Here is a 19,925-nt window from a genome sequence, read left to right as displayed (position 1 = left end):
CAAAGGCAGATCTCTCTGGCTCTGAGGACACCCCAAGTTCCAAGGAAGCAGAAGTAGCCCTCAGTTCTGGAGCGATCGGCACTGAGATAGATGTAGGATCCGAGCTCAGCCGCGCCAAAGCACCAAGAGGTAGGCTTGGAGCCGAAGAAGTTCAGGTCCGAGCATCCCCGCCGGGGCCGACTGGTGAGCTTCGACACCAAGAATGGCACCGAAGGTGTCAGAGCGGAACTCAGCTCTGAGATAGACAGTAGGAGTGCTGGAACAGACAGTTCCACAACAAGCGGCACCGACAGCTCTGGCTCCGAAAAACTGACATAGCTCGAGGAGGAACAGAAGCAGGTAATATGGCCTTAGAAGGCTCCAGGACCAATTGGGTCAGAGCCGGCAACAAATTTGCTAGCGCCGACTACTTCAAAAGTCTAAGCACCACTCTCTCTACACCCTCTTCAGAAAGACTCTTGGAGGATCTGGAAGACAAGGTAGCTGATCGAGATCTCTGTAAAATCAGAGACCTGAGTGTTGGGGACACCGGTGATAAATCTTTAGACCGGCTCTGAGGAAAGAGTTCAGTAGTTGGCTCCGAAAAACTTGGGGCCAAGACTGGAGTGTCAATGTCAATAACCTCGACCGGCTCCAAAGGCAGAGGAGCCGAAGAGGTAGAAGATTTGTCCAGTTTAGTCATTTTTTGTGGAGGTCCAGATAAAACAGTCGGTGTGGGAGACTGTCTTTTGACCGACTTGACTTTCTCTTTTTTAGAAGAGGGAGACCTGAAATGAGATGATGAAGAGCTGGCTAAAATCCTCCTCAAAGGAAGGTTTAAGGAGACATTTCAAGATCAATTTGTTCCTCCTTTCCTGGAGAACCCGAGAACTAAAGGAGTGGCAAAAGGTACATGTCTCCTGAAGATGTATGGCTCCTAGGCAATAAACACAAATACTATGTCCACCAGTCAGGGACATTTTTTGAGAACATTTAAGACACTTTTACAAAATCCAAAAGTTTATGATTCTTAGATTCTTTAGACATATTGTCACAAGTATAATCGTAAAAAGGAGAGAGGACAAGGTCCTCTAACTTAAACAGGCCTAACCCTGCTCAAGAAACACTGCACACAAGGAAAACAGAGGACTAGGTCCTCTAACTTAAACGTGCCTAGCCCTGCTGAGGAAACAACACACAAGGAAAAGCAACAGAGGATAAGGTCCTCTAACTTAAATGGGCCTAACCCTGAAACGAAGGGAAGGCGAGAAAGAGAACAAACAAGAAAGCAACAGACAATGCTAGAATAGGTCCTAACTAAAAAACTGACCTATGCCTAAGAAAAAAATTAGTAATAACTAGCACACAGAAAGATGGGATACCAGTAAGAAAACAACGCCTGCGGAAGCGACGGCCAACAATTGCAACAACAATTTGCAATAAAAGTTAGAAAACACACTAACTACTACTACTAGGTAACAACTGTAAGATATTAATTATAAACTAACTATTCATAGTAAAAAAGAACCACAATAACAATTAGAATAAGCTAAATATCCAACTTTGCCACAGCCAAGAAAGACAGCTCTTCTGAACTCGTAGACTCGGCAAACTAGATCTGGGGATTCTTACTGCTGCACTATAGGATACCTACCTTGCCATGAGCCAACTGAGAGACTATGAGCTTTGTAATCGGCCGAGTTGGAGCAGAGGATTGGCTCCGAATCCATATGTAGGAATGAAGGCAAGATAGGACTACAGAACATGGATTGTTCTCAATAACACACTATCCTTATGAAAGACAAGGAATGGAGCCTTGCACGAGAGTGCCGGTAGTTCTGACGCACTTTTGTCAGATATAATGGCAACCAGAAAAATCCATGAAATAAACTTCACATCCATGGATGCTGCTGGTACAAAGGATTTTTGGGTTAAAGACTGAAGATGGTGACATCCAGGGAGAATTGGATCACAAAGTGGGGGTCTCAATAAAAACGTTCCTCTTAGAAAGGCTTTAGATACCTTGAGGGAAACAGTATGTTGTTGAACCCTATTTGGAAGTTTGAAAGCTGCTAACTCAACTTTTAATTGTGAAATAACTTTACTCAGCCATGAAAAGTTGTGAAAGAAATTCCAAACTTTTGGAGGAGGTGCTGAACAGGGGTCTGAATCAATTAGTTAATGCCCAAATGGGGAAATGCTTCCATTTGCTCTTGTAAGTCTTTTTTATTGAATTCCTTTGAGAGGAAAATATGATATGAATTACTGGGGAAGAAAGTTTGGTATCTGGTAGAAAGGATAGAGAAAACCAGGGGGCTGGAGGGAGGGAAACCAGGACTGCAACAGTGAATACACTCGAACATCTACATTTATGGTAAGTGTACACAACTGTACTATGTTCTTCGTGTTTCACTGTTGCAGTCATCACACTTGGGTTGATTCCCAAAGCTGAGGAAGGGTGGAGGCAGTCAAGAAGTGTTAGGGCTGGCTAGCAGGCATTGTAAGACTGCTGTAGCAAATCCAGCTCTGGATTTAGAAAAAAATAGGTAAGTGGTAATGCTTGGTGAAGGTGTGTACATTACTCCAGGTTGCAGCTTCCAGAATGTCCCTGGTAGGGACTCCCCTGAGAAATGCTGAAGGGGTGGAAGTAGCCCTAGTGGAATGTGTTCTGATCCCCTGTGGGGTAGGTTTTCCATGGTGCTTGTAGCAGAAATGGATATAGTGTGCTATCCTTTTGGAAACGGTTTGCTTTGAAATGGCCTTGCCCTCTGCCCCTGTAGCAAAGCTGACTAGCAGCTGGTCCAGATTTTCTGAAAGGTTTAGCCCTGTCAAGGTAGAACCTGAGCTATCTGTGCATGTCCAAGGAGTGCAGGATCCTTTCCCCTTTATTCTGAGGATTAGGGAAGAAGGTTGACAAATGGATGGACTGGTTTAGAGCCACACTGGACACCACCTTAGGCATAAAGGACGAGTTAGTCCTGAGGGAAATCCTGTCGGCATGGAAAATAATGAAGGGTTCCACCATCATTAGTGCCTGTAACTCAGACACTCTTCTTGCTGAAGTTATGGCTAAAAGCAAGGCTGTTTTCCAAGAGAGGAATTTTAACTCTGCAGAGGCAGCAGGTTCAAAAGTGGAAGCGTGAGCTTTTCCAGTACAAAGTTAAGGTTCCCAGGCAGGGGTAGGTGCTCTCCTAGGGGGCCTTAAGTTGTTAGCCCCTCTCAGGAACTGTTTAATGAGAGGGTGAGAAAATAGAGGTGGCTCAGTATTATAATGAGCTGAGATGGCAGAGGCATGAATGTTAATGGAGGAGAAGGATAGGCCTCTGTGGATTAGCTCTGCTGGGTAATCAAGGATTTGAGGTAAGGAGGGCACTGCTCTGTCCTTTCCTTGAGAGTGATTCCAAGAACAATATCTTTTCCACTTTTCAGCATAGGATTTCCTAGTACTAGGCCATCTAGCCTCAAGAATGGTGTCCAGCACCTGTTTGCTGAGGGTTGCTGGTGGTACATTCAGAGGATAAGCCAGGCTGCAAGGTTTAGGGTTTGCAACTGTGGATGCAAATCTGTCCCTCATGCTGAGACAGCAGGGAAGGTGTCTGATGAAGGTGGCACTGTTGTCAGACTGCTTAAGAGTGGGTACCAGTGCTGGCGTGGCCAGTCTGGGGCAATAAGAATTGCCCTTGGCCTGTCCTGTTTGATCTTGAATAGTACTTTTGAGAGGAGGGGCAGGGGGGAAAGGCATAAATTGAGAGGTTTTCCCATTTGAAGGATAGGGCATCCACCTTCCAGGCCCTGCTGTGAGGGTTCCTGGTGCAGAATTTGCTCAACTGGTGGTTCTTGGGGGCGGCAAAGAGGTCCACCTCCGGTGTCCCCCACCTCTGGATTAGCAGGTTGAAGGTGTTGGGCTCCAATTTCCACTCATGTGGGTCCAGGAGATTTCTGTTTAAGTCGTCTGTCAGTGAATTTTGTTGGCCTGGCAGGAAGTGAGCTTGCAGATGCACTTGGTTGCTCAAGGCTGTGTTCCACAGAGCCATGGCTAACCTGCAGAGTGGGTAAGAATGGGTTCCCCCCTGCATTTTTATGTACCACATAATTGTAGTGTTGTCTGTTTTTATCAGCAGCTGTCCGGGAAGGATTAGATATTTGAAGGTTGTCAGAGCATTCTGTACAGCTAGCTTCTCTTATTGATTGATGTGCAGGAGAATTTGTCCTGGGCTCCACTTGCCCTGAACACATTTGCCCGCCATGTGAGCCCCCCATGCATAGTCTGATGCATCTGTTGTCAGGGTTTGGGCGATGAGGGGTTGAGTGAAAGGCAGTCCCTTGCTGTGGTTGCATGCTTCTGCCCACCAAAGGAACTCCGCCCTTAGACAAGGTAGGATAGGAATAACTGTTTCCAGGTCCTGAGAATGTTTGCACCAAAGACCTTTTAAGTACCACTGAAGTTTCCTCATATGCAGTCTTGCATATGGAATTAGCAGAATGCATGAGTCCATGAACCGTAGGGCTTGCAGTATTTTCCTTGCAGATAGCTGGGTTTTGGTGGCCATTTGTTTGAAGTAGTTGGTCAAATAGATCTATTTTTCTGGAGTGGAAATGCCATCTGGGAAGTTGTGTTCAAGCTTGATCCCAGGAATACAATTTTTTGACTGGGCACAAGTTGTGATTTCTTTTCATTGATGGTGTACCCCAATGAAGTTAGGAGTCTTTTTACAAATGCCAGGTGCTGAAGTAAAACTGACTGTCCACCAGAATCAGGCAATCGTCCAAGTATGGGAAAATGTGTAAAAAGCAGAAACCTGATCTCACCACGATGTAGTCAGTTAATAAGTTGGAGTGCAGATGCTATTCCAAAATACAATTCCAAAAGACAAACAGCAGCCGTAGTAAAAATATAAAACTCTTCTTTAATGTGAACACAATGGGTGGGAAAATGTGGATAGTTCTCTGCCTGCAATATGCAATGGCTAGAGCCAGGCATTTTGTGAATACTCTGGGCGCAGTAGATAAGCCAAAGGGAAGCGCAAAGAATGTACAGTTTTGTACCTACCATAAATGTAGATGTTCCGAGTGTAGACACTGCTGCAGTCATTACACTTGGGTTATCCTGCCGTCAGGAGGTCCCGCAGTCGGCCAGAGTTCCAAAGTCTTGGTCCGGCGTCGGTTGATGTCGCCTCCTCCCTGACGTCAGTGCGACAGGGGTATATAAGATGCAGTCAACGCCATTTTCTTCAGTTTTTCTTGCCACAGATGTCAGGTGCCTCTAAATATGTAGGCAATTCCAATTGCTAATAAAACATACATAAGAAAAGCAAAAAACAACTTACAGCTACCAGCAAATACTCCCCATAGGTAGTAAGGGTAGAAGGCATAGGTAAGTACCAGCCAGTAAGAGGGGAAGGAGGGAGGGTAACCTGGACTGCAGCAGTGTCTACACTCGAACATCTACATTTATGGTAGGTACAAAACTGTACTATGTTCATCGTGTTACACTGTTGCAGTCATTACACTTGGGTAGAATCCCAAAGCTGAGGAAGGGTGGCTGGTCCTATAAGGCATTTGGGGTGGCTATAAGGCCCTGCAGCACTGCAGTGGTGAAGCCAGCTCTGGATTTAGAGTATAGAGGTAGATGGTAATCCTTGGTGAAGGCGTGTACAGAACTCCAAGTTGCTGCTTCCAAAAAATCCTTGGTAGGTACTCCTCTGAGGTAGGCAGTTGAAGTGGCTGTTGCCCTGGTGGAGCGAGATCTAATGCTGCTAGGTACAGGTTTTCCATGGTATGTGTAGCAGAAATGTATACAATGTCCTATCCATTTTGAAATAGTCTGTTTTGAAATGGCTTTTCCCTGTGCTCCTGCAGCATATGCTACCAATAACTTTTCAGATTTTCTGAAAGCTTTGGTTTTGTCCAAGTAGAAGCGTAACTGCCTGTGAATGTCCAAAGAGTACAGTAGTCTCTCTCCTTTATTCTGTGGTTTAGGATAAAAAGTTGGCAGGTGAATAGTTTGGTTTAGAGCCATACTGGATACCACCTTTGGCATAAAAGTAGGGTTAGTTCGTAAAGACATCCTGTCCTGATGGAAAATGAGGAAAGTCCTTTGTCCAGCATCTCAGTTAAGTATTGTAGTATCTGAGGAATGTTTGGGATAAGAGGGTAAAGGCTGTGAGCTTGGTTCCAGGCATAGAATCTCTTCCATTTATCCAAATAGGCTTTCCTGGTACTAGGCCTTCTGGCCTCCAGAATGACACCCATAACAGCTTTGGAGAGGGGCATTGCTTGCTTGACTAAGGAATCTTCCATGCAGCTAGGTTTAAGGTCTTTAGCTGGCTGTGTAGTATTTGTTTGTTGTGCTGAGTCAGCAGATGTGGGATTTGAGGCAAAATCCAGGGTGGTTCTTGTGCTAAGCTCCTTAAGATTGGGTACCACTGCTGGTGTGGCCAGTCTGGTGCAATCAGGATCATCTTTGGCTCTTCCTGCCTGGCTTTTATGAGTACCTTTGGCAGGAGAGGTAGTGGTGGGAAAGCGTATACTTGTAGGTTCTTCCAGCTGAACGAGAGGGCATCCACTTTCCATGCTTGTGGATGGTAACTCCTTGTGCAGAATTTTTGTAGCTGGCAGTTTATTGGGGATGCACACAGATCTATGTCCGGGCTCCACCATTTCTGTGTTATCATTCTGAATATTTGTGGATTCAACTCCCATTCGTGGGGATCCCTGATGTTTCTGCTTAAGTCGTCTGCCAGTGTGTTTTTCTCTCCTGGCAGGAATTGCGCTTGCAGATGAACTTGAAGGTTTATAGCTGTGTTCCATAAGGTCATAGCTTGTCTGCATAGGGGGTAGGAGTGAGTGCCCCCTTGCTTGTTTATGTACCACATAACTGTGGTGTTGTCTGTCTTTAGTAGTAGTTGTCCTGGATGCAGCAGGTCCATGAAAGCTATAATCGCATTTTGTACAGCTAGCATCTCTTTTTGATTGATGTGAAGATGCCTTTGTTCTGCGGTCCACGTGCCCTGAATACATTTGCCTGCCATGTGTGCTCCCCAGGCGTAATCCGATGCATCCATTGTCAGTGTTTGCCTGGCTGTGGGTTGTGTAAAAGGCTGTCCCTTGTTGAGGTGACAAGCTTGAGCCCACCATTGAAACTCCTGTTGAAGGCAAGGGATTAGTGGTGTAACTGTTTCCAAACTTTGACAGTGTTGAGACCATACATTCTTTAGGTACCATTGTAGGTACCATTGCAGTTTCCGCATATGCAGTCTGGCATATGGAATTAGTAGCATGCAGGATGCCATGTAACCCAAGGCCTGCAGAATTTTTCTTGCAAGGAGCTGGGTCTTTGTTGACATCAATTGAAAGTATTGAGTCAGTTGTCCTGTCCTTGTTTGTCTGGTGTGAGATAAGCCATTTGGGCTGTTGTGTTCAAGCTGGCACCCAGGAATATAATCTCTTGCGAGGGCACTAGTTTTGATTTCTTTTCGTTTACTGTTTATCCCAGGCAACTTAATAACTTTCTTACAAACGCCAGATGCTGTAGAAGAATGTCCTTGCTCTCTGCTTGAATCAGGCAGTCGTCCAGGTACGGATAAATTTGAATTCCTTTCTGTCTGCAAAATGCAATTACTGGTGCCAGGCACTTTGTGAAGACCCTGGGCGCAGTAGATAAGCCAAAAGGGCAGTGCAGAGAATTGGTAGTGCATTGAACCAGCTATGAATCTGAGGTATCTTCTGCAGTTTTGTCTGATAGGGACATGCAGATATGCCTCTTTGAGGTTCAAAGTCACGAGCCAAGCTTTCTTGCCCAGCATGGGAAGAAGCTGCTGTAGTGTCAACATTTTGAATTTTGAGACATCCAAGTAAATGTTTAGAGATGAAAGATCCAGAATGGGCCTCCAGGCTTTGTCCTTTCTGGGTACCAGTAAGAGTCTTGAGTAAAATCCTTGTCCTTGCTCCTGTGATGGTACCTTTTGAATAGCTCTCATATCCATGAGTGCTGTAATTTGTTTTTGAGCCCCTGCCCATTGATTTGGTGGCAGATTTGGCATTCCTTTTAACCTTGGTAGAGTGTGAAAGTGGAACCTGTAACCTTGAAATACAATGTTGAGAACCCGTATGTCTTTGGTGATCATTTGCCAATTGTGGAAGAAGAGTGCCAGTTTTCCTCCCAAGGGGGCTGCCAAGAAGGATTTGTTTGGCAGCTGTAGTGGGAAGTCATTGGAGCTGCTTTTTATATGGCTGTGGCCTGTCTTCCCTTTCTTTCTGGCCTGATGCAACCCATTGTCGAGGCCTATAAGGACATTGTGTTTGACCTCTACCTCTTGGACATCTGTATCTTCCCCTTTGAAGTCTGTCTGTAATTGGAAAGGACCAGTTCTTAGTTGGCCAGTTTCTGCTAAATCTAGGAGGCTGAAAATGTAAGAAATCCTTCACCGTTTGCATAGATTTTGCCTTATCCTCCATTTTCTTTAATACCTCTTCTGCCTTAAATCCAAATAACACATCCTGCTGCAAAGGTGCATCCAATAATTTTGCTTTAACATGATCTGGTAACGTATGTTCTTTTAGCCAAGCATGTCTTCTAATGACAGAGCCTGTAACGCTGCTCTGCAGGAGGCCTCTAGAGAATCAAAACCACATTGCAAAGTATGTTTTCCCACTTGTTCAGCTGCATGCAATGAATCCTGCATTTCTTTAAAATTAGGAGGATCTGATTCTGGAAGCATTTTTGTTTTAACTGAGACAGTAAAAATTGCTGATATTTTAGCATGTGAAACTGGCAATTTAAGGCTCTCATTGCTAAGTTGCAGACTTATATACTTTCTTTCCCCATCTGTCTAATGCTCTGAAATCTCTGTCAGAGGGAACTGGATTCTTGGCTGATGAGGCCTTAACTCCTTTGGGTCCCTGAGAAATAGTTTCAGGGTCAGCGACTGGGCTTTTATACAGAAATTTATGTGAGTCAGGGACTCTGTAGTATCTGTCAGGTTTAACAGGGGCTGGAGGTAAGGAATCAGGATTTAAGCTGGATTCAGTATAAACATCATCCACAATATCTAACAATGGCGGAATACCAAGGGGTCTGTGTTGAGGTAATAAAAGGAAGTCTCTGAGCCTTTTCTTGGATTCTGAGTAATCCTGGCCTTCCCAGTGGAAATGCTCCCTCATGGTATGTAGGGTTTCCCCAAAGGAGTAGTCCTCCGGCGGGGAGGCTGATGGAATTGATTCCTCAGCATCAGAATCCTCATAAAGGGGTAAAGAGTATCCTAGGCCTGAGGATGAATCAGAAGAGATGGACACTTGGTCGGGTGAGTCATAGTCTGCATCCTGTCTAGGCCTTTTATCAGGAGGGGGATGGGACCCCCTGATCAGAGTAATTAGGTATTCGGCCATTTTGAGCATTTGTTTCTTAGGCATGGAGGCCTGTCCTGGAGAATGATGTAATTGTTTCTTTGACTTTAAAGGAGGCTTAAACTTAGCTGAGGGTTTAATGCTTAACTGAGTAGGTCTGAAGTTACACTCTGTAGCTGTGGGTTGCTCAGCTGCTCCGGATCCCTCTGAAAGGTTAGTCTCGGTAGGCTGAAGAGCTTGTGCATCCGAAGGTCCAGCCATCTCCACGTGGGAGTCATAGGCGGCTTGTGGTTCTACAGAAGCGGTCGTCAGGGGTTGCGAAGGCGCCTCGCTGAAAACCGGAGAACCGGTGACTGGCCTAGAAGAGGCTTCGTCGACAGTTTTGGGCCTCGGATGCCTATCCTTGTCTTTGCGCTTTCTGTGTATTCCGGTCGTCGGAAGTTCCGACGGCATGTTATAATTTAATTTTCTACCAAAATAATGTCGGGCAAAATCAAACCAACATTTAATAGCGCGGTTGTTAAACCTAGCACAAAACCGACAACCCGTAACGTCGTGGTCAGGGCCTAGGCATGGGATACAATAGGAATGGAAATCCTTATGCTGTATTTGCTTCCCACAAGAAATACTGTTATTAACTTTTACTGACATCGGTCTGAGGCAATACAAAGTTTCCCCAATGGGGTACTTAGCTTTGTAGAAGACTTCGGTTCTGGATTCGGAATGAAAATCTCAGGAGACGGCCGACCGGCACTTGCGAACTGCTTTTGCTTCGGGCACCGTGCGGCAAGAAAGACTGAAGAAATTGGTGTCGGCTGCATCTTATATACCCCTGTCGCACTGACGTCAGGGAGGAGGCGACAGCAACCGACGCCGGACCAAGACTTTGGAACTCTGGCCGACTGCAGGACCGCCTGACGGCAGGATAACCCAAGTATAATGACCGCAGCAGTGTAACACGATGAACATCTGAAAGATCGCCCCAAAAAAGAAGAAATAGATACATTTTGGAGAATTATCTATGAAGATCCTGTGGAACAGGACAAAGATGCTAAATGGATAGAAGAAGTAAAAGAAAGAATAAGAAGCTTAAAGGTACAGGATATGAAATGGGAATGAAGTAACAGCCAGAGAGAGTGAAACAAAGTTAAGAAAAGCTAAGTGGAAAACCCCAGGCCCAGATGCAGTACCTAACTTTTGGTTAAAAGTACCAACATCTTTGCATGAAGATTTAGCCATGAGAAGAACTATTTATATGCGCACCCCTAACAGAAACAACCTGGCTAAGAACTGGAAAAACAGTGCTCCTACTTAGGAGTGAACCTGCATGCTACCCTAAAAATTATAGGCCAATAACTTGCCTTCCAACAACATATAAACTATACACAGGAATTGATGCTGACAGAGATTATAGTCATTTAGAAGAAAACTCAATTCTGGCAGCAGAACAAAAGGCCAATAAAATCAAGTCATACGGAAAAAAAGGATAATTTTTTTTTTTTTTTTTTTTTGTTAAATTAAGTTACACTGGAGAACTGTAAAAAGGGGAAGAATCTAAGTATGGCAAGAACTGACTGCAAAAAAGCATTTGATAGTAACCCACATTTATTGATAAAAAAAAAGAGTGCTTAAAATGTACAAGATACACCCTACATTACAGTGACCATGAAACAATGGCAGATCACTTTGCAATTAAGCCATGATAAAGGATAAATTATTATCCCAGGGATAAAAATTAAAAGGAGGATATTCCAGGATGACTCTCTGTCACTACTGCTATTCTGTCTTGCCCTTAACCCATTATGCTATGTACTTAACAGCTTAGGTAATGGCTATAATTTGGCTCCTAGAAAACAAAGTGTAAAGACTTCTCATCTTCTCTTTGACGATGATTTAAAACTGTACAGCTCACCAGATGAGGAACTGAAGGTACAACTTAATCAAAACGTTTTCAAATGATATAAGAATGTCATTTGGTCTTGATAAATGTGCAAAAACAACCTTTAGAGCAGGAAAACTGCAGCACCAGGAAAACTAGTTTGGGACAAGAATGTAATGTAAAAGAATTTGAGCAAGATGGAGTGTATAAATATTTGGGGACTGATGAAGGATCAACAACAAAACATGAACATATGTGAATAAAACTTAGTAAGGAATACTCTAGAATTAATCCTGAATACAGCGCTGACATCTAGGAACAAAATCCAAGCTATAAACCAATTTTGCTCTTCCTGTCCTAACTTACAGTTCTGGTATGACTGATTGGTCCCAAAACGTGTTGGACAGATTATATACAAAAACAAGAAGGATGTTTCATGCTCACCAAATGACTTATAAAAATCAGTGCATACCAAGAATATATATTCCCTGTTCTGAAGGATGGCTGGGCCTCCTTGAAATTGATTGCAACTGTGCGATTCCACACACATCTGCTGACCTCACAAGTCCCAAACATAGTGAATGTTTTGAAACGTGAGAAGAACAAATCTAAGATGACTTCTCTGCTTAATCTAGCAGAAGCATATCGGCGTCAAGCAAGAACAGAAATCAAAAGAGAAGTAGATAAAAAATCAGGCAGCAACTGAATGTGCCAAAAAAAAACAAAAGAAAGAATATAAGGTAAAGGACCAAATGAGAAGGCAAGAAATGTGGAAAATGTATAAATATAGCTGCAAGTATAGAAAACATCTGGAAGAACCTCATGTTGATCAGGAACAAACGCAGGAATGGTTAAGGAGACGTGGAATTCAAACTAAGAGATGAAAGGTTACCATTGGTGGCCCAAGACACTGGGCTGCATACACGCTGGTTTACAAAGTCCACTGAACATGTGGGAGAAACAGACAAATGTAGGTTTTGTAAAACCAAATTGGAAACAGTTGCACACCTCATTGCTGGTTGTGACATACTAATGGCAGAAGGACTGTATACTGAAAGGCATAATAATGTGGCAAGACTGCTGCACTGGGGATTGTACAAACATTATGGTATTGAAGTGGCTGAAAACACTGGAAACATAAGCCACAAAGCATCACAGAAAATGATGAAGTTTATATCATATGGTATCACCCATTGCCAAAAGTTCCAAAGATAGATGCTAGCGGTCCATGAAAAGATGGCAAAGGTAGCATTGATCACTGAAATTGTCACACCCAGTGATTACAGTGTACTTCGTACAGAGAGGCACAAAGTCATAAAATAGCAGGATCTGCAGACAGAAATGAGAACAATGTGGAAGATACCCAGACAGTTCCAATAGTAGAAGGAGCAACGTGTCTTATAAAAAAAAAAAAAAAAAAAAATCTACAATCGTATTTAGAGATATTACCAATACATGTAACCCCGTATGAATTGCAGAAGGACTCATTACTGGGCACACTGCGGGTGCTGTGAAGAGCTCTTCTGGCTGACATCAAAGATTGAAACAATACTAATTTCACAAACTTTAATCATACTTTGACTTAGGAATGGGATCCATTTCTGTCATGGTATTCAAAACCCAAAAGACTTGGAGAAATTAAAAAAAGTGAACTAGGTGAAGGCACAGAAAAGGGAACCACACTTGATGAGGACAGAAGGGGCAATGAAGATTACCCTGGCCTTGCACTCTACTTCTTTCTGAATTAACCTGGTGATAACAGGGATAGATAGAAAGGTGTAAAGGAGACCTGGCGACAAAGGATGGACTAGAGCATCTCTCTGTTACTGTCCCTGTAGAGGGATGAGGGCAAAGTAACTTCTGCATTTTGTGAGGTACGACTTAAAAAAGCCACACCAAAGTTGGTCCCAGCTGCTGACAATCTCCATTGCCACTGTTTTGTTGACAGACCACTCATGAGGCAGTAGTATAGTCCTGCTCAGTTTGTCTGCTAGTATGCTGGGTGTTCCAGGTATGTGCACTGCTGCTAGAAAGCGGCTCAAAAACATCATCCACTGCCAGATTCTCATGGCTTCTCGACAAAGAGGGTACAATTGAGCTCCACCTTATTTGCTGATGTATCCAAGCACTGAAATATTGCCTGAGTGTATGGCAATCACACTCTTTGGTAGATGGTCCTGTAGTGCCTGCAACGTATGAGGACTGCTCTTAACTCTAAGATACTGATGTGAAGCTTTGCCTGCATCATAGACCATGTCCCTTGGATTGATCTCCCTTTGGAATGCGCCCCCCCCCCCCACCTAAGAAGGAAGGCATCTACAGTTACTGTGATTCTGGGTATTGGAGGATGAACAGTCTGCCCAAGGTTACTGAATTGGACAAAATCCATGTTACTGAATTGGGCAAAATCCATCATGAAATGTAGTCCCTGCAGACCAGACCTATGTGATGTGTATTATGTAGTGAAGGGGGTGAACTTTTTGAGACCACTGCACAGCTGGCATCCACTGCAGAACTTTCATGTGATATCTCGTTAAAGGAACCATGACTGTGGAGGAAGCTGACAGAGCCAGGAGGTGTAATACCAGTTGAGCCTGGGATCTGGAATGATTTACCACCTAGACAGCTAGGGATCTGATTGACTTGACTCATGGTGATGCAAGTTTTGCTGTCTGATGTGCAGTGCCTAACTGGCAACCTATGAATTCTATGGACTGAGTAGGAGGTAACTTGATTTTGTTGGTGGTTACAGAAATGTCCAGATGTGCTGTCAGTTGTAACAGGAATGAATGATGAAACAGAAGTAGATCCAAGGAGGTAGCAGTTAGAAGTCAATCATCATCCAGATATGGTAATAACTGGATCTCCTGTAGCCTGAGATAGGCTGTCACAGCTGTCATTCTCTTGCTGTACACCTGAGGGGCTGTGGGGAGACTGATCAGTGGGTCTGAACTGATAGTGATTGGCTCCCAGTCAGAAAAGGAGGAAACTGCTGGACTCCCGCTGGATTTTGACATGATAGTAGACATTCTGGGGATCTATAGGGCACATCCAATCATCCTTTCACAGTACAGGTAGAATAGACTGTACTGTGACCATCCGGAATTTTGTGCGTTTTACAAAGTGAGTCAGATTGCTGAGATCCAGACTTGGTCTTAGGTGCCCTGCTTTCTCTGGAACTAAAAAGAACCTGGAACAGACTCCAGATTATAGATGGTCTTGGGGGAACCTGTTGGATGACTTTTGTCCAGTAGCTTTGAAACTTTTATTCCTGAGAATTCCAACTGATTTGGTGAAGTATTGAGAATCATTTGATTTGCTTTTGGGGTTTCCAGAAAGGGTACTGTATAACCTCTGGTAATGATCCTTCGCACCCAAGAAACAAAAGTTAAATTTTGCCAGGCTAAAGGGTGTAAGCAGACGCATCCCATGATTGCCTCCAGACTGCAGCAGATGGGCAAGCATTGGGGGATAACGTTTTTCTGTGAATAGCTCACGGAAACCTTGGTATTATGGACTGCCTCTGCCTTGTGGGTGACATCCCATGGAATTGCCTCTGCCTCTAACAGGCCTATCTTCAGAAGTGTCCTGGTGAAAACCCTGAGCCACATTTTTCTTCCCCCTTCTTGATTCCTGGAGGAAGGCCTCCGAGTTGTCAAAAAATGGATTCAAATGGCAGACAAGTTCTTATTCTCCTGTTCATTTCTGGTAAGCATATCCTTGACTTTTGGTCCAAACAGAGGGAAGCCATTGTAGGGGGCATTTATGAAGGACGTTTTAAAGCTTCCTACAAAGTCGCAGAGTTACATCCAGGCATGACATCACATAGTACTACCTATGCAATCTGCTGCTTAGATAGCATTCTCATGGCAACATTCGATGATGACTGTAAGTAAACAACTGGGAATCCACAGTTTTTTGTATATTCAATGGCAAAATTTCCCACCAGGGAATTAGAGAGTTCCTTAATCAAATCCATCTGGAAAAGTGTCAAATGAGCCATGTACTTAAGCGCATGAAGAGAAAAGTTGAATGAAGCATAAAACTTGTTTCCCCAATCTGTTTAATGGCTTGGGCTCTCTGTAGGGGGGAATGGAAAAAGGAACTCTCTTCAGACAGTTCCTTTTTAATGGCTACTGCTACCGCCATGGCATCTACAGAGGGACCCTTACCCCAGGGTTTTCCATCTTTGGGGGGGCAACTAAAATTCTGTCTGGCTTCTTTGCACAGGGCTCTGCCACATCAGTCTCCTTCCAGGCTTTCTAAGTAATGAGGTTGACTAAGATAATGGGATGAGGGACCACACAGGACATTGAAGGACTTGACCCAAAGGCTTCGAGAAACACTGACTCATCAGGAGAAGGCGTTTCAGTGGATCATCCCCCCTCTGCGGATTCATCAATATGAGGATGTCTGCAAAAGATATGTCTTTTGGGGGTTGAACAGTCTAACCTTGTCTAGCAAAATATGTGAGGAAGTAAGAGCAGTCTTCAGAGGGAGTTTGGATGGATCCAAACACTGAGCAAGTACCATTTGTCTTGGTCTAGTCACGGTCCTCTTCACAGATTCAAAAACTGACTCAGCCAATGGAACTGAAGAGCCACCTAGGTTAGCAGAGTTAGAAGCTCTCCTATTCCAATGGCTGAAAGCTCTGAGGAGGACCTCAGAACCAAGCTGTCTAATGCCAAAACCCAGAGTAACAGGGATGACTCTGAAAACTTTGGGTTGACTCCACCGTTGAAGCTCCAACACAGACACTCTGGATCTGGGACTCTACTCAACAACAGTGCATCAGAGTCCAGTGAGTGGGGGAAGATGTCACAGCCAAAGTCTCTAGGGCTATCGAATCCAAAGCTGGCACTGCAAGAAGGATAGATCCAACATACACAGGCTCCAAGAAAGGGGATGACATAGGAAGCTAACCAGCCAGGTGGAAGAGGCTGATCCCAGTCATTTCCTTAAGGATGGAGCTGGGAGAACTGCAGCTGAATCAGAGTCCTCAAAACTTCCTCACTATTCAGTCAATGTCAAATTCGGTGAGGCTCCTAGAGGACAAAGCTAGCAAAGTGGACCTCAAGGGTAGTTTTTGTAGATTGGTGAATGAAGCCTGGGGCTAATGGGCCCTGGTGTTAAAGAAGTCTTCAGTGAGGAGTTTGGATCCTAAGACCAGTCGGATCCAAATGTCTTGAAATTTTAAGTGCTGCACCTGCAACAGCTGTGGGGTCGAGACCTTTTCTTGGTCTCTTTGCTTTAGACTTTTCTTTCACCTTATCTCTGTCCTTCTCCCTCTCTCTTTTTCTTTCACTCTCTCCTGTTCCTCATCTCTTTTCTTCTCAAAGGAAGGGGAAGCAGTGGAGGCTTCAGGTCCAAAGACATTTTAGACCCTGTCTGTGGGGGAAGGTCTTTTAGAATTGGTTTCTCTCTTCTTCCCTGGAGAGCTCTGGTGCAGAACGCAGCACAAATGGAACACAAATCCTGCAAGTGGAAAGACCCTAAACAGTAGACACATAGCAAGTATGGGTCTTGGGGGGGGGGGGGTTGTAGTTTATGCTAATAGGAGGACCACTTTTTAAAACCTGTTGGTATCAAAAACAGAATAACTATGAAGAAGTATATAAATGTTCACTATGCTTATCTAAAATACTAGCTTACTAACTAAATTAATACTATATAAACTGGAACACACAGAAGTCAAAATTAGAAAACACTTGAAAATCACACTGATCTACCTTAAACAACTACTAATAACCTAACACTACTCTAGCCTAATAATACCCATCAAAATTCTGAGAAAAGGGGAAGAAAAGTTTTGATTTATTGTGAGGAATGATGGAGCTCTCAGTCCACACGTCTGGTTTAGTCAGGCGGCAAACAAGATCCGAGGTAATTCAGGCAGGACAGGGCAACTGCAGGTAGAGGAGGAGTCCGAGATCTCTGAATTCTAAAGCTTTGGTATAAGGCGCTGAGGTCAGATCCGGCTGGATCCGACAACGAAAATATTGAATCAGATGAAAACTGACAACAACAAATATAAAAATATGTGTACTAATGTACAAAAGGGATATAAACATAAATCACTTCAGTGTGAAAAAAAAAATGACCAAAGTGCTGCAAGAGTCTGTCCCACAATACAGTCATCAACAATTGGTTTCCCCTTCAATGTGACCTTAAACATATAAGGCAAGTATAACAGACTGGCTGCCATCACTAATGAGCGATTCCCAACTATAAGATGTGTGCTGCTGCCAAGAGCCCATCCCGATGAGCAAAAACTCATTTGAATTGCTCTTCACTTTTTTTTTTTATCAAATGTGGTTGTTTAGGAGGTGGTGCTTTTCCAGTGAGTAATCTCTTACGTAGTTCATCCACCCTGTTCCATTGTCAATACATCCATAACACAATGCCCATCAACTAGCCTTGTTCCCAGCAAACTGTGTACTCGCCTATGCCATAACTCCACTGAATTATGGAGTATGTGGCAGACAAAATGAAGTCTGAAACACTCGGAAATGGAAATGGAAAGATGGGTGAAAATGTGCTTCAAAAAGTTCCTCAAGTTGTAAATATCCTCACTTTGTCGAAAAAGTAAATTTATCAGAGTAGTGTAGACAAAGATGAGTCTCTGAAGGAAACTGCTTAGCAGAATCACTGTACGCGTCACAAAACTGCCAACACATTTAGGAATGATAAAGTGAGTAGTTTTTAACAAATTTAACAAATAGCTGGAAGCGGTTGTCTGAGCCATACAGTACTGACAGTACTAGATTTTGCAAATTACGAATCACATTTTAGGCAAAAGGGAAAAAGTAGTCCTTACTCTTAAAAGGTGTCTCGTCCATAATTGCACTGCACAAACTTAAGTTGAGGTATTTGATCTAACATGTTAAACATTTCATATGGACAATGTCAAAATAAAGTGCAGAGCCTTATAAGATTTCCCATGACATCAAATTAAACAGCAATGCGGCTCTTTGCACACTTATGCAACCAGCTTATTTGTAAGTCTTTTATTTTTTATATTTTTCCCCTAACAGATTTGCTTGTTTTTCAATTGAATTGTACAGCTTATAGGTCACATTAAAGGTGGGAAAAGTTCTGAAATAATTTGTTGTGGTCTCATTTTTTTATATCACAAATCATGGCATTTTAACAGGGCCGTGTGCACTTTTTACATCCAGTGTATATACGCACATGATATATATATATATATATATATATATATATATATATATATATATAAGACATGCACACAAACATGCATATGTGTATGTGTGTGTCTGTGTAGATACAGCAAATATAGTATATGCAGAGATACATATGTATCGACACACAATTACATGTACAGATATATCTATCTATGCATGCTTGCATGTATACAGGTATGGTATATATTTTTCTAAAACCTTGCTGTAACAGATGTCCGAGTAGCTCACTGTTGCACTAGCCATTACTACTGGGATTTCACATTTAGAAGGCCCACTGGTTGGCCTGACTTTGACCCAGCTCAGTGTCCTTCCCCCTCCTTGCTGGGTAGAGAACATAAAAAGTTTTTTTTTTCTTTTTTTTAACCTTAATGAGTAAGAACAAATAACACGTAACTACCCGCCTTTTCTTATTCATCAGCCTATCAACTTATACTAAATACTCTTATTCATCCGCCTATCAACTATACTAAATACACTACCCCAGCTCCCTGGAAAGTGGAAAGGTCCAGTGCTGTTATTTTTTCTGCACTTGGTCCCAACAATAGCCCCTATGTCCTGAAATCCACCTAGAAATGACACTGTCAACTTTCAAAACAGTGCCCTGTGCTTAAGTCATACTTAGGGTTAAGCTCTGTGATGTAGAAATTAGATATCTATTGGCTTACAAACCAGTATCTGGAAAGGTTAATGCATATCATGTGTAGCGATCTGCACTGGAAAGGAACTTGCAACTGTAAAATACAGACAAATGAGAGGAAAAACACACCAGACTGAAAACTGAATGATGTCCACAGTCATCACACACCCTATACTACTCAGTTGTCTCAGAGGATCAAATCACAACACAAGTCACCAGTCTATCCTCCCCAGCTCTACTGTTCAGTGGATGCTGACACAATGGTCAAGGTATTCCTCTCATAAACACAAGGTATAAGGTTTGATTCTGACCTTGTGTTACTGGCTAGGCTTAAAATTTCCCTTCTGGGTAGTTAGCTTAGTATTCACCTATGAACTTATGAAGTCTGCTGACAACTCTAGAAAACATGTTCACATTCAGTCACAGTTACTGTCTTGTACCAGAAGCACTAGCTAGAATCTAAAGTGGAAAAATTCAGTGAAACACATCCCTGCGCAAGGTGCAATAAACCAGTAGTACTTAAAGGGTAAACAGCCCGCGTATCAGAAAACCATACATTACACACCCCAATGATCCATTAAAAAGTGTTAGTGCAATGTGAACTGTAACAAAATAATGGAATAGCTTAAGTAGAACATTTCCGTACCTGAAATCAACTGTTGCGGCAAAGGACTCTTGCTCTGTAATGGAGAAGACGCAGAGGAAGCCCTCTCCACTGCGAAAGTAGTTGTCTCTTATAGCAGCATAGTCTTCTTGGCCCGCTGTGTCCAGGATGTCTATCTGTACTTCCTCGCCATCTAGTACTACTCGTTTTCTGTAGCTGTCTGCCTTTGTTGGTTCATAGTCTTCTACAAACTGGGAATCACAAAAGAGTTAGTCA

General features: G+C 43.2%; 1 protein-coding gene across 3 annotated transcripts in view; it reads right to left on the bottom strand.

Moving 5' to 3' along the window:
• The window catches only part of RALA (RAS like proto-oncogene A), a 734,484-nt gene that overhangs the window by 250,678 nt on the left and 463,881 nt on the right, over nucleotides 1-19,925 (bottom strand). For all 3 annotated transcript variants that reach the window (XM_044064842.1, XM_044064841.1, XM_044064843.1), the window contains exon 3: nucleotides 19,692-19,900. In XM_044064842.1, coding sequence (XP_043920777.1) covers nucleotides 19,692-19,900 — 209 coding nt within the window. The remainder of the gene's footprint in view (nucleotides 1-19,691; nucleotides 19,901-19,925) is intronic.

The sequence above is a fragment of the Protopterus annectens genome, chromosome 3.part0 (genome assembly GCF_019279795.1).
Source record: "Protopterus annectens isolate FY-2018-M chromosome 3.part0, PAN1.0, whole genome shotgun sequence".
NCBI lineage: Eukaryota > Metazoa > Chordata > Ceratodontiformes > Protopteridae > Protopterus > Protopterus annectens.
Note: the sequence above shows the minus strand (reverse complement) of the source record. Positions and strands in the feature narration are given on the sequence as shown.